The following is a 12636-nucleotide window of genomic DNA, read 5'->3' on the forward strand; positions in this document are numbered from 1 at the left end:
CTCCCATGAAGACAACAGCTGCCAGGCGGCCCTTGGCACATAGAGACCCTCACTTCCTCATCTTGATCCTTCAGGCCTAGGGATCACAGTGGCTCCAAGGATGTTAGCCTGGAGACCACATTCCATTGCTGGCTTCTCTACATCCTGCCCACACCTTTGTGATTAGTCCCTTTATTAAATCTTCCTCTAATGACTCAGCCTGAGTGTCATTTATTTTTGCTCTGGATCCTGACCAAAACAAAACCAAAATCAAAAAACAAGCCCCAGGGCTTCCCTGGTGGCGCAGTGGTTGAGAGTCCGCCTGCCGATGCAGGGGACACGGGTTCGTGCCCCAGTCCGGGAAGATCCCACATGCTGCGGAGTGGCTGGGCCCGTGAGCCATGGCCGCTGACCTGCGCGTCCGGAGCCTGTGCTCTGCAACGGGAGAGGCCACAACAGTAAGAGGCCCCGTGTACCACAAAAAAAAAAAAAAAAAAACCCCAAACCAAAGCAATAAAGTATTGTGGTAACTTAACTTTACAGATGGATCTTTTTGCTGTTTTGTAACAGAGTAAAAGTATTTTAGAAAGAATATAGGTGAAGAAAACTCATTTTAGTTGAAGGAAGTATGCCACAGAGGGGAAGTAACAATAAATATTTCATGAGTACAGACTTCAAGCTGAAGTCACTCTCTTTCCTGCTCAGCGGTTGCTAGGTTTCTGGGCCTGGAGGGAGAGCAGACAGGGGTGTGGCCTGGCAGACAATGGTCTTCACCCAGCACTGTTCAATCCTGCTGCAGAGATTTATAGAATCTCAGAGAGGGATGGTGCTGTAGGGACTGTCTAGTGCAGTGATGCACAGCACAAAGCGCCACTCTATTTGTGAGATGGCCCCAGATTTAATTTGTGTGGTAACTATTTAGAAACTACCCATGCTGCTTCTTTTGTGTGTCTATAAAAACCATTTTAGTGGCTATCATAGAGTGCTAATTTTCTCTTTGGGGATTTTGGAGAGTAGCTAACAATGGAATCAGGTAACATTCACAGAATGCTTGCTGTGTGTCAGAGATGGTGCTCAAAGCTTGACATGCATCATGTCCCACGACCCTCACCTAAGCTCCGCATGGCTACTGTCCACTGTGTAGAGTGGTGTATGATAGTAGTGGACAGCATCATTAGTCCAGTTTTACTGATGATGAAAACAAGGCAGAAAGAAGTTAAGGGACTTGCCCATCATCACACAGCCATTAAGTGTTGGAGTAGTTTGACTCTGAACCCCGCACTCTTATCCATTACATGGTTCCTTCCTGTTAAAACATCTATGCAGAAAAAAATATGTACATACAATGCAGAAATGCTGCTTTGTGCCTAAAAACATACCATATATGTTGTTTCGTGTCACTAAACACACCATAATGCCATTTTGTGATGTCATAGTATTCAGTTTTGTCACTGTGTCAGTTTGCTTCATCAATCTCATTGTTATTTCTGCCTAATAATTCCCTTCTAATCCTGACTCCTCTCATATTATAATCTCCGACCCCAACATTTCTTTGAGTTTCATATCCTCAAATGATGATAATAATAATACTTCCTTCAATGAGTGATTACATATATATTATGAAGCTATTATTATGATGATGATTCTATGTTACAATTATTGTTATTATTAAATAGAACATCAAACATTACTGTTGGGGAATGGGGTTCTAGATGACTCTGATTTTCTCCTTTTTGCTTATCATAATATAATTTGTAGCATTTAAATGTATTGTGTAATAAGGAAAATTAGTTCATTGGAGATTTTTGAACAAATTATTCATTTAAATATATAAAGATTAAAATATGCTTTAGCGCTCCTGTCCCATAAGTGTTTTTTGTTTGTTTGTTTGTTTGTTTGTTTTTGCGGTATGCGGGCCTCTCACTGCTGTGGCCTCTCCCGTTGCGGAGCACAGGCTCCAGACGCGCAGGCTCAGCGGCCATGGTTCACGGGCCTAGCCGCTCCGCGGCATGTGGGATCTTCCCGGACCGGGGCATGAACCCGTGTCCCCTGCATCGGCAGGCGGACTCTCAACCGCTGTGCCACCAGGGAAGCCCCCAACAAGTGCTTTTAATGTTGATCAACAACAGTCACCAGTCCAGAATAAACTCAGAGTTTTATTTCACTGAGCAATGCTTGTCCTGAGTTGTTTTACCACTTGTCAATATTTCACACTCTCTTATGCAATCAGAAAATGATTCCTAGGACACTTAAGCAATGCTTCCCCTTAAATAAATACACAAGAGTTTCCCTCTGATTGCCCTGTATTTCTGATACATGTGCTTCTGCTGGAGTGTTAAGGGCACTAGCAATTCACAGGCAGTCCTTAGATATGCAAGAAAGAGGCTCTTATCTTTGTTATGGGGGTGATGCCATATCATCAGCTATCTTTCTGTATCATCCTCCAGTGACCTTTGTGAGAGTTTGGTTTGGTGTCTTGATTCTAGTGAGACTCAAACATTGCTGCATTTATTCCTGGGCTTTAAACATGGCTGAAATGGTAGTGTGCTGATGTTTTACACAACAAGGAAATAACCAGTGAAATGCACCTTTAAAATAGATTATCCTATTTGTAAAAGGGAATCATAAGCACATATAAACAAAATTGAGCCTTAACTGTTTTGGGGACCAGAATGTAATTGTTTTCTCCATGAATGATCCTGTGCCAAAAGTGTGTGTGTGAGAGAAACTGGGATTACATTTTGGTCATTTTCCTTAAGAAAGAGTATTAGTAGTTTTCTGTTTTAGTATTTAGCATCCAAAAACAGCTTGGAACATATTTCATCTACTAAAAGAAAGGTTGCTGATTTGACATAAATGTTAATGAAAGAATAAGACCCAATTCTCAAGATATTTTCTCTTTTATTTAAAATGTAAACTAGCACAACACATTGTACAATAAAATAAAGACCTTAGAATCACATTAAAACTTTTAAAACATCTCTGTATAGTCACAAAACATGAAACATGCTTCAGGGATACAAACACAGTTTGGTACCAAGTCTCAGTACACTTTCACCATGAAAACAAATGGAGAAGCACAGCCTATCTGTGAGTTTCCTTTCTTTAGTAGTAGCTGATGTGACAGCTGCCAACAAAGAGAAATAGTTTCTTTCTTTGGAGACTATATCTCTGATAGGCTTTTACAACTTTATTGAATACTGTGCTTTGTTGAGAAATTACCACTGACTTCTACTTCTGAGAGAGTTGTCATATTAGAATTACAACGCGCTTTTACAACACATATTGGCACAATATGAAAAATAAATAATTTTTGAGTTTCTAACTCAAAACAACAATTATTATTAAATAAATAATTATTCCTCATAGCGCATGTCTCATTTTATCTTGCCTTGGCCATTGACACAAATGAAGCTCAATGAATAATACATTAGGTAGTTTATTTATGTCTTCTTTCATAATTCTGCATTGCACTCCTTTCATAAGCCACTGAGAACAAAGATAAGGTAAAGGGTTTGTTAAGAAGATTCACTGACACAGTTAAACAAAGTTCAAGGCATACAGAAATTTATTTTAAACTCATAATTACTTTTTTCACTCCACTGAAGTATTTCTAAGAGTCTTATTTGCACATCTTCCAATCGGGCCTCAGTCTTTATCCTGATTGGAACTGATATGTCCACAGAATTCTTTGTTATTTTGGTCATCCTCATAGACTTGGTGCCCCCAAAGTGTATTTCCACAGTATACTGCAACATTGATTCTCCACAGCTTTCTCAAGCAGTGGCGGACACCATGGTGATTTACAGAAAGGACAATGCCTAAAGTAAACAGGAATAGTAGGAGGATGAAAGCAAAATGTGGGACTTTTATTCTAGGACAGAGTCAACCAACTACAGGCCATGGACCAAATCCAGCCCACCATCTTTTCTTGTAAATAATGTTTTATTGGAACATGACCACACCCATTAATTTATGTTTTGTCTATGCCTACTTTAACATTAAAATGGAAGACCTGAGTAGTTGCTACAGAGACTGCATGGCTCACATAGTCTAAAATGTTTACTATCTGGCTCTTTACGGAATAAGTTTGCTGATTTCTGGTATAAGGGTACCTAATGGTGTGAGGGTCTCTTCCTATCTTGTGGATTCCTCCCAATGATAGATTGTCCTTGAGACTAAAAACAATCTCATTGTTTATAAGTAGGGCAATTGAGCCATCTAAATACAACATAGTTTAACTTACCTCCTAGCACCCTAATGGCCTGTGAAAGATTAATCACTGCTTCCAAAGGTATTTAACATATAGCTAGCAAGTGACTTAAGTACTTTGACTATATGGACAGAAAAAAGTACCAAATTACATTATATTATATTATATTATATTATTAAATATAATTTCAAAGGGGTCTGCAGCCACAAAAGGGTAAGGATCAGATTGCTGTGATTAAAATACTTAAGTATATATTTTCATCATTTTATCTAATACTTTCTACATTTAGATTTACATTGTAGTCAAACTACTGTGCTTTTAAAAATTCAGTATGCATGTATAATATACTGAATTTAAATAGAAATAGTAGAAAGAATAGTGAAAGACACGTAGGAATCATAGGTGTCACTCTAAACAATTTTCTCAGTGAGAAGGATTTGTTGAAAGAGTAGGTAGGTGAAGCCTCCAGTGTTATCACTTTCCCCTTTTACCACTGAGCAGGTTCTCATTAGCATCCAAGATTCCCTTAAGTGAGGTTAACAATAAGGAGAATGTTTTATGTCAATCATGCACACACTTCTGGGGTGGAATAGTCTGAGGCCCAATCTTGGCAGTTCTGAAGGAAAGAAACAGTCCATTTCTGACCCTGGTTTGTTTGTAGGAGGAGGATGGTGATCAGCACAAGTTCAGTTCCTGACAAGCTTTCGGTAACATAATGTTGTTCCTCAGAGAAAGGAAGGGAATGCAAATGTAAACTAACCAAAGACATTAGTGATTGAGCTGAAATACAATGTTCTCTTAATTGGAAGCAGAGTTTCTTACCTGGTCCTTGAACCCTCTAAAACCATATGTAAATGTTTGTGTGTATGAGCTGATAAGGATTTCTCTGGGAAGACACTTTCTAGATTACTCAGATTGTCAAAGTGGTCTGTGACCACAACATGGTAAGGATCGGATGGCTGTAGAAGGTGTCTATGATAACCTTGCCTCAACTGATTATATGAAAAGGTACCTGACTGGGTGTAAATTACATGCTTGCCCATTTTTTCCTTTTATATTTTCTTAACTAAAATGGAGGAGCAAAGATTTAGTCATAAATTGACTCTGATTCATACAGTGATTCTATTTAATATTATCTATAATTATATTATTTTAAGTACATTTAATAGCATCTAATTTGTTCAGATTGCACATATCCTTATTATTTGTAAAGTTAAGCATGTTCTGAAACCTTTTGTCAATTCTGAAAATGGAAAGTTGTTGACTGGTGTGATTATCAAGAAAACCACAGGTATATAAGGGCTAGTGTACACTTCTGATACAAATAAAGCCAGTGTGGTTTAAACTTATATTCTATTTCCAAAAGCTGGAAGATAATACATACTAATAAAACAATTTTAGTTTTTCATAAGGTACACTGGTAACTTCTTTAAAATTTAAACTTGAGAAGCCTCCAAATAACTGATGAAGAAATACAAATGTAGTGTCTAAATCTGGAAGGTAGAGAACCAATATACGTAGGAGGATACCTTGAACTTCCCTGATGGCGCAGTGGTTAAGAATCCGCCTGCCAATGCAGGGGACATGGGTTCGATCCCTGTTCCGCGAAGATACCACATGCCCAGGGGTCGACAAAACTGCTGAGCCTGTGCTCTAGAGCCCTCAAGCCACAACTACTGAAGCCCCGTGCGTCTAGAGTCTGTGCTCAGCAAAAAGAAAAGCCACTGCAATGAGAAGCCTGCGCACCGCAACGAAGAGTAGCCCCTGCTCACCGCAATTAGAGAAAGCCCACGTGCAGCAATGAGGGCCTAACCCAATGCAGCCAAAAATAAAATGAAATTAAAAAAAAAAAACTAGGATACCTCATTTTCGCATGACTTTTTCAGATTAATTAAGCCAGCATATTTTACTTACAGATTTTCAGGAAACCAGAAATATTCTAAATGGATAAGACAGGTGATGATTACTTTCTAATTAATTATATGATTAGTATTTTAATTATAATTTCACTGAAGGTAAAATAAAGAGAATTTGAATAGCTTTCAAATTAAACTACAAACTATAAGGCCTGAATGAGCTTAACAAAATATCAGTTTCTATGAAAATGATACAGGGATTATTTAACCTTAAAAATACTGTGATGGGGGCTTCCCTGGTGGCGCAGTGGTTGAGAGTCCGCCTGCCGAGGCAGGGGACATGGGTTCGTGTCCCGGTCCGGGAAGATCCCACATGCCGCGGAGCAGCTAGGCCCGTGAGCCATGGCCGCTGAGCCTGCGCATCCGGAGCCTGTGCTCCGCAACGGGAGAGGCCACAGCAGTGAGAGGACCGCGTACCGCAAAAAAAAAAAAAAAAAAAATACTGTGATGAATGAGTTTAGAAATTAGAGTTTTCAGATATATGCATATGGCATTTACATAGAAGATAGAAATTAAAGAAAAGAAAGGAAATATGCAGGCTTTATATCAAGTGAAAGAGTTGTTCAGACTTAAACTGGGTTATGAGGAGAATTGTGGCACTCCTTCTCTTTAAGGGTTTTATAGCCAGAACTGATTATAACCCTCTAGCATAATTTGATTGTGTTCCTTCTGAAGGCATTGGAACAGACTGTGTTACTCTCCTAGTCTTAAACATTCACCAGGAGGTTTAGAGTTTGAGCTTCTATATATCATTAAGAGCAAGTGATTTGTAAAAATGGATTTGTTTTTATTTATTTATTTATTTTTGTGTTGGAAGACTGTCAGATTTAACCTTTTGTAAGACTTTCCAATTACCTTGGTAACAACTAAAATTATCGGTCTTATCTCCCCCAACCCCCACCCCCCTTAGTTCAGTAACGTTAAATGTGGCTTATTGAACAGATGTAAGGGAAAGGGTATTAGACTAGCCCAAAGATTCAGGTTAGGTAATGATTAAATGCGGCAGACACTGGGAGTTTGAGAAGGATAGATTGATATTGTGGTGATATTAGCTCAATCATCTATAAATCCATTCTTGGATTTATTTATTGCAATTAGATTTTTTCAACATAAATACTCATTTTAATTTTATTATTCCTGTTTAATACTTTGAAAAGAATGCCTTAGAGAAAATAGAAGTAGATTTAAGGTACTGTTTATTTGCAGTCATGGTTTTATACATACCAGAATTTAAAGCTCTTTTGCCCATTAGTCCAACAAAGGAATCTGTTTTATGCCCTGGAAAAATACATTTAGGGGTATTTTAATATGTATATCTCTGAGGAAATAAACTGTTATAACTAGTACCAAAAAAAAGCAAGCTTCCAAATATATGCCTATATAATAAATATATAATTATTTCAAGTTTTGGTGAGCCTGAAGAAATAAAGATTCCTAGTAAGTCTTATAAATGACACTAAATAAAAATAATACAGTGAAAGCACTTTTCTCAGTTCTATATCTAAATATTAGCAAGTACACTTTATTCATATTCTATTTTATCTGTTTATATACAATGTTTTAAATATTGCTATTTGAGCTAGCTTTGATGTTTAGGGAGTCAATTTCACATTTGTGTGACAGAAACATCAAAGCTTATTTCCTCATATTACTGAATATGTTGTATTTCTCAGGAAACTGAAGCTTAGTTAAATCAGATTCCTGTACCTGATGATTATAAACTTCTAAAGTTCATTAGTGCTATTTTATTGGATTTTAAAAAATATTTCTTTTGGAAAAAGTACATTAGTTTTGACATTAATAAAGTACATTTATTTTCATTGCATGGAATTTTGCTATATATAATTCACTTGAAAGTCAAGTCCTGAGAAAGTAAATAAGAATAAGATATATTTACTTTCAAAGATGAAGCCTTTGGAAAGGATTATTATTTTAACTCTAGTGGGAGGATGTCTCTTGGTTTATACTATATTAGCTAAGAACACGGCTGCTATCTTAGTGTGGCCTCTACTCTGCTTCCAGTGAATCAAAATCCAAGTTGGAGTCAGTGAGTGGACCTTGGGATAAGTGAGTGTGATTAAGATGAACCCCTGGTACTTTCTACAAATTTATCTATATTTACCTTTAGTATGGATTCTCTACTCAGACATTCACTCCATCCTCTTAATTGGCTGCTGGATTACTCTAATAAATGACATCATCATGGAATCCAGCATACTAAAATGAACTAGGAGATGCCTATAAATGCTTGGATTTTTTTTTTTGCTTTTGTTTTTTTCAGTGGAAGTGGTGGGGTGGATATGAGGGGAGAGGAATGTGTGGTGGATTTTTACCCCTAGGATTGAAATTCTTATCTTAAACTAACAATTTACAGGAGTTAAAGGATTCCTTCCTCCCTCCCTCCCTCCCTCCCTTCCTTCCTTCCTTCCTTCCTTCCCTCCTTCCTTCCTTCCTTCCTTCCTTCCTCTCCTTCCTTTATTTATTATCTCAGTTTCTGTGGGTCAGGAATTCAGCAACATTTCAGCTGGGAGTTAAAGGATTTTTAATATAATGCATCCTTTTGGTAAGTATGATATGTTTAAACAACAGAGATTTAAACATTCATGTTCTGGATGTAATATGAGTCTGCTCCATTCTTAAATTGTGTTACTTAAAAATACTAAGTTCTACATTACAACAGAAAATAAGTTATTATGTAAAGTGGAATTCAATCTAATTTACATTTGCATATGATAAATGTCAAAATAATTTGGAACTTACTTTTATGAGAGAGCTGGCCATGTCCTATAGAAAGAAAAATAAAATTAACAAACACAATAGATTTGTTTTAAAGGAGCTATATTATATCTTTTAATGAGAATTATAAAATAAATTGATTTTTAAAATAATGCAACATTTTCCATTCATGTACTATCCTGAGGAATATAGCAGAATCATAAATGCTATCCAAATTATTAATAATCAAAACAAAATATTTTAAACAAAAGGAATATTTTTAAGTGATTTATGTGGGCCACAGATTCAAACTCAGGTCTGTGAGACTCCTGAGGCCTGAACTGCCTGGCCGTACCACCTCTCTTGTTTTCTTATAAGAGATACATCTTCAAGGCTGGTCAGCTTTGATGCTCAAGAGAGAGAGAGAGAGCAAACCCATCTCTTTATTCAATAGTCAACCAAGAATCTGTATTTCAGCCCACAAAAGACATTCTCCATTTTCATACATGTGCATTCACAAGAGTAGAATAAAGATTTATAGAAATGTTTACCATAAAGAGCCTGTAACAGGGCCACTTGTTTTTCAATTGAGGAATCTGACAAGAGACAAATTGACATTAACTGTTTACACGTTCCACTGATGGTGTGAGAATTCAAGAAAAGGAAATATTTCTATCATGAGGCACTGGCAGCTAAATCTAATCTAACCCCAGTGGTCTAAAGTCAGTTTTCCACATGGACTGAGAACATTCTCATATCCCCTGGAGGCCCCGTGCCTTCCTGTTCTTTGTCAGTTTGGATCCTTAGTCAAGGAAGCACTTAGCTTAAGGTTGGTTCCTGTTCTTGGTGGTTTGGACCGATCTCTCCCTCCCTCCGTGGTATGTGTGTGTTAGCGGGGTGAGGGCCAGAGTCGCGCTCCTGGAGATATACCCATTTTAGGGTGGAAATCTCTGCTCATAGATCAAGAGAGACTGTGTGCTCTGAGCATGAGCTAGGATTCCGGGGTGGGAGTGGCGGGGTGGGGGCGGTGCCCAGAGAGACAGAGAGGGTGATGGCTGCCCATCTCACCAGCATCCCGTTTGCCCATTAATCCGAAGAACTGCTGAGGCTTGGGTCTGCGGGCGATTCTCTGCAGAAGATGCTCAAAGGGCTCGGGCAGCTCCTCCTAGAGGACAGACGCACCGACAGGGGCGTGTAGGCAACCAGTGCAAGGCGCCGGCAAACTAGAGTCATTCTGGTGGTGCGCTCCAGCCTGGGGCAAATCTTGGCGGTGGGGACAGGCCAAGCCAGGGTTGGGGAACCAGCTCCGAGGAGTGAGGAGGCCGGGCCTCCCCACACCTGGGCGTTGCCTCTCTGCACTCCTCCCCGCCCAATTCGTGTCCGGCGCCGCCGCCTCCCCGAAGCCTAGCCCTAACCAGTTAGCTGGAGGCTTGTCGTCTCCAAGCCCTGCTCTCTTTCCCCTCTTTCCTCCCATCCCGGGGACCCTCACTCATCTGCCGCTCAGCTACCGGACTTTGTTCATCTCTAGCTCGGGCTTTGGAGACTTCTCACCGCCCTAAATGCGCACAGGTGTGTGTGGGGGAATGGCGGGGGGAGGGTAGGGAAGGTGACAGCCCTTTACAAGCAACAGTGCGCGACTTTCACTGTTCCGGCGGGGCGCGCTCCCTTGCGCGAATAGCCTGCGAGCAATCTAAAGGAAAACTTGCGGCTACGTCTCCAGGTTTATAAAATAAAAGTCACGGCAGGAAGTTAGCCTCCTACCCACCTGCGACCCTCCAAGCCCTCAGCACCTCGCCACTTGCCCCTGCTTTTGCCTGCGTCGGGCACGCACTCCTCTGCCCCTGCCCCAGCATTTCCAAATGCCAGGTCCTTGCAGCTGGACCTGAGTCTCCGAAATCCGCTTTACCAGGGGATGAAACCTTGTGAGGTTTCCAGTCTTGTGAGGATTCCGGGATCACCTGGGAGGGTATTATTCCTCCAGAGAGTTCCCGAGACCCGACGGTGCAGGCCTCGGGAGGAAACTTGGTTCTTGGATGCAAAATCTCGTGTGGGACCCAGGGGATGGCGTTCCTCTACATCCCTCCCGGCGCGCCCCCACCGCCTCTGGTTGCGGTCCCGGTGCCCGCTAGGGTAACTAGGATGCTATCGCGGGGGGTAAGTGACACCTCCTAAGCCCATGAAGAACGGCGCGGGCCATCTTGGGACCGGGTCTCACCTTGATCTGGTCTGTGTCGGACCAGTCAGACCAATAATTCAGATCATCATTGGCTCCAATTTCTTCTGCAAACAGTTGAGTGGAGACGAGAAAAAAGACTGCCAAGGCCACGAGGATTTTCATGTCGGATTTCTGGGAAGAGTGGGGAGAAGAGGCAGAGGAGAGAAAAAAAAATATATATGTATTGGGGGTGTCTATCCAAGAGTTGAGGCAGCAGAATTTTCGATCCCACAACGGAACTCAAGGTCGATTGAAACAAGATAAACCGCCTAAGGGCTAAAGTCCTGTCGGTACCCTTTAGGAAAGAGAAGCAAGCCCTAAAGTTTCTCAAATCCTATTCTTCCTAGATCCCAGCTCCTCCAGCCCCCAACCCACCAATCCACACCTTCAAGCCAGGAGGCTCTGCGGGCGGAAGACAAAGAGGGACAAGGCACTTGGGATACCCGTCTCGCCGCAGTCTCCCTGCCATCTCCCCGCAGTCCCCCCGCGGTCCCTCAGCTGTCTCCCCGCTGTCCCTCGCCGCAGCGGCCCATCCAGCCCTGCTAGACGCCGCCTCGGAGCGGTGCGCGGTGCGGAAAGCCCACCCAGCAGGGCGCAGGCACTTACTGCGGCTGACCAGCCCTTGGGGTTCCTCGGCGGGTCGGAGCGCTCCCTGGGCGCTCGGCACTCTCTGTCGCAGCAACTCGCGCTTTTGCCTGCTGGCTGCAGCGCGGTATTTATCCCAGGTTCGCTGAGCCTCGAGACCCACGTGACACGCTCCCCACGCGACTTTCTGCTCAATGTTTAATTAGCCGCCTCCTCTCCTTTCGCTTGCGTCTGATTGAGAGTTTCCGAGACGGCAATCCGTCGGTGCGCATAACATCTGGACCCAATTGGGTTCGAAATGACGCAATTAAAGGAAAATCGAGATCTCGCCATCCAATCCCTAGCGGCCTGTCTTCTTCCGTTTGCAGATCTGACGCCCCCTCCCCTCTTTTTCTTCAGAATGGGGTTCCATGACACCTGAGATTACTCATCAAAATTGAACAAAGTGACTCATTCCTAAGACTTAGGCAACTTTTAAGTCCCTTGAGAGGGTAAGTTGCACTTCCAAGGATGGCCAAATAACTTCGGGTATTAAGATATTGTTGTCGAAAATCAGGCTAAGAAAGGAGAACTTCAAATGCGGGGGGGTAGGGAGACATTTCCCCCCTATTTCCATCTGCAGAGTGTCAAGTGTTTCTGAGATATATCAATAGCATCTTTCTACGAGCAGAACATCCTGCTCCCAAATTAGCTAGAACACTGGCGTTTCTTCAGTAATACGAAAGGATTTTTCAGTCCCATAGAATTTCAGACGATGGCAGCAGATTTATTTTACGTTTTGGAGACAGGGGAATTTAAACCTGGCATTGCACGTAGAACTTTTATATCAGTGCCATTCTAGGATATCTTTTGTTCCAAGCTAACTAGCTACCTGCTGGAGCAGGGGTACGTTTTCGCTTCTCTCCTACCCTTTCTCACTGAAGAGTAAGAAACGCGCCAGAGGTGTACAGGATCCTTCCCGGTTGTCACTAAAGGACTCTTAAGATCCTTCATAGATTTCTCCTGTATATGAA

General features: G+C 41.4%; 1 protein-coding gene across 4 annotated transcripts; it reads right to left on the reverse strand.

Moving 5' to 3' along the window:
- Positions 1 to 2567: 2567 nt before the first annotated feature.
- Positions 2568 to 11902, reverse strand: TAC1 (tachykinin precursor 1). Of its 4 annotated transcripts, XM_007450794.1 has the most exons (7): positions 11645 to 11902; positions 11039 to 11170; positions 9892 to 9988; positions 9375 to 9419; positions 8869 to 8892; positions 7333 to 7386; positions 2864 to 3468 (listed from the first exon to the last, which is right to left on the reverse strand). In XM_007450794.1, the coding sequence occupies exons 2-7, from the start codon at positions 11159 to 11161 to the stop codon at positions 3419 to 3421; spliced, it is 393 nt and encodes a 130-aa protein (XP_007450856.1). In that variant the 5' UTR covers positions 11162 to 11170; positions 11645 to 11902; the 3' UTR covers positions 2864 to 3418. The 4 variants fall into 4 exon arrangements, with proteins under 4 accessions (XP_007450857.1, XP_007450856.1, XP_007450858.1 ...); XM_007450795.1 differs by lacking the exon at positions 9375 to 9419 and having other exon boundaries at positions 2568 to 3468; positions 11645 to 11714; XM_007450796.1 differs by lacking the exon at positions 7333 to 7386 and having other exon boundaries at positions 11645 to 11714.
- Positions 11903 to 12636: the final 734 nt, after the last annotated feature.

Source organism: Lipotes vexillifer, unplaced genomic scaffold (genome assembly GCF_000442215.2).
Source record: "Lipotes vexillifer unplaced genomic scaffold, Lipotes_vexillifer_v1.1 scaffold107, whole genome shotgun sequence".
Classification (NCBI taxonomy): Eukaryota; Metazoa; Chordata; class Mammalia; order Artiodactyla; family Lipotidae; genus Lipotes; species Lipotes vexillifer.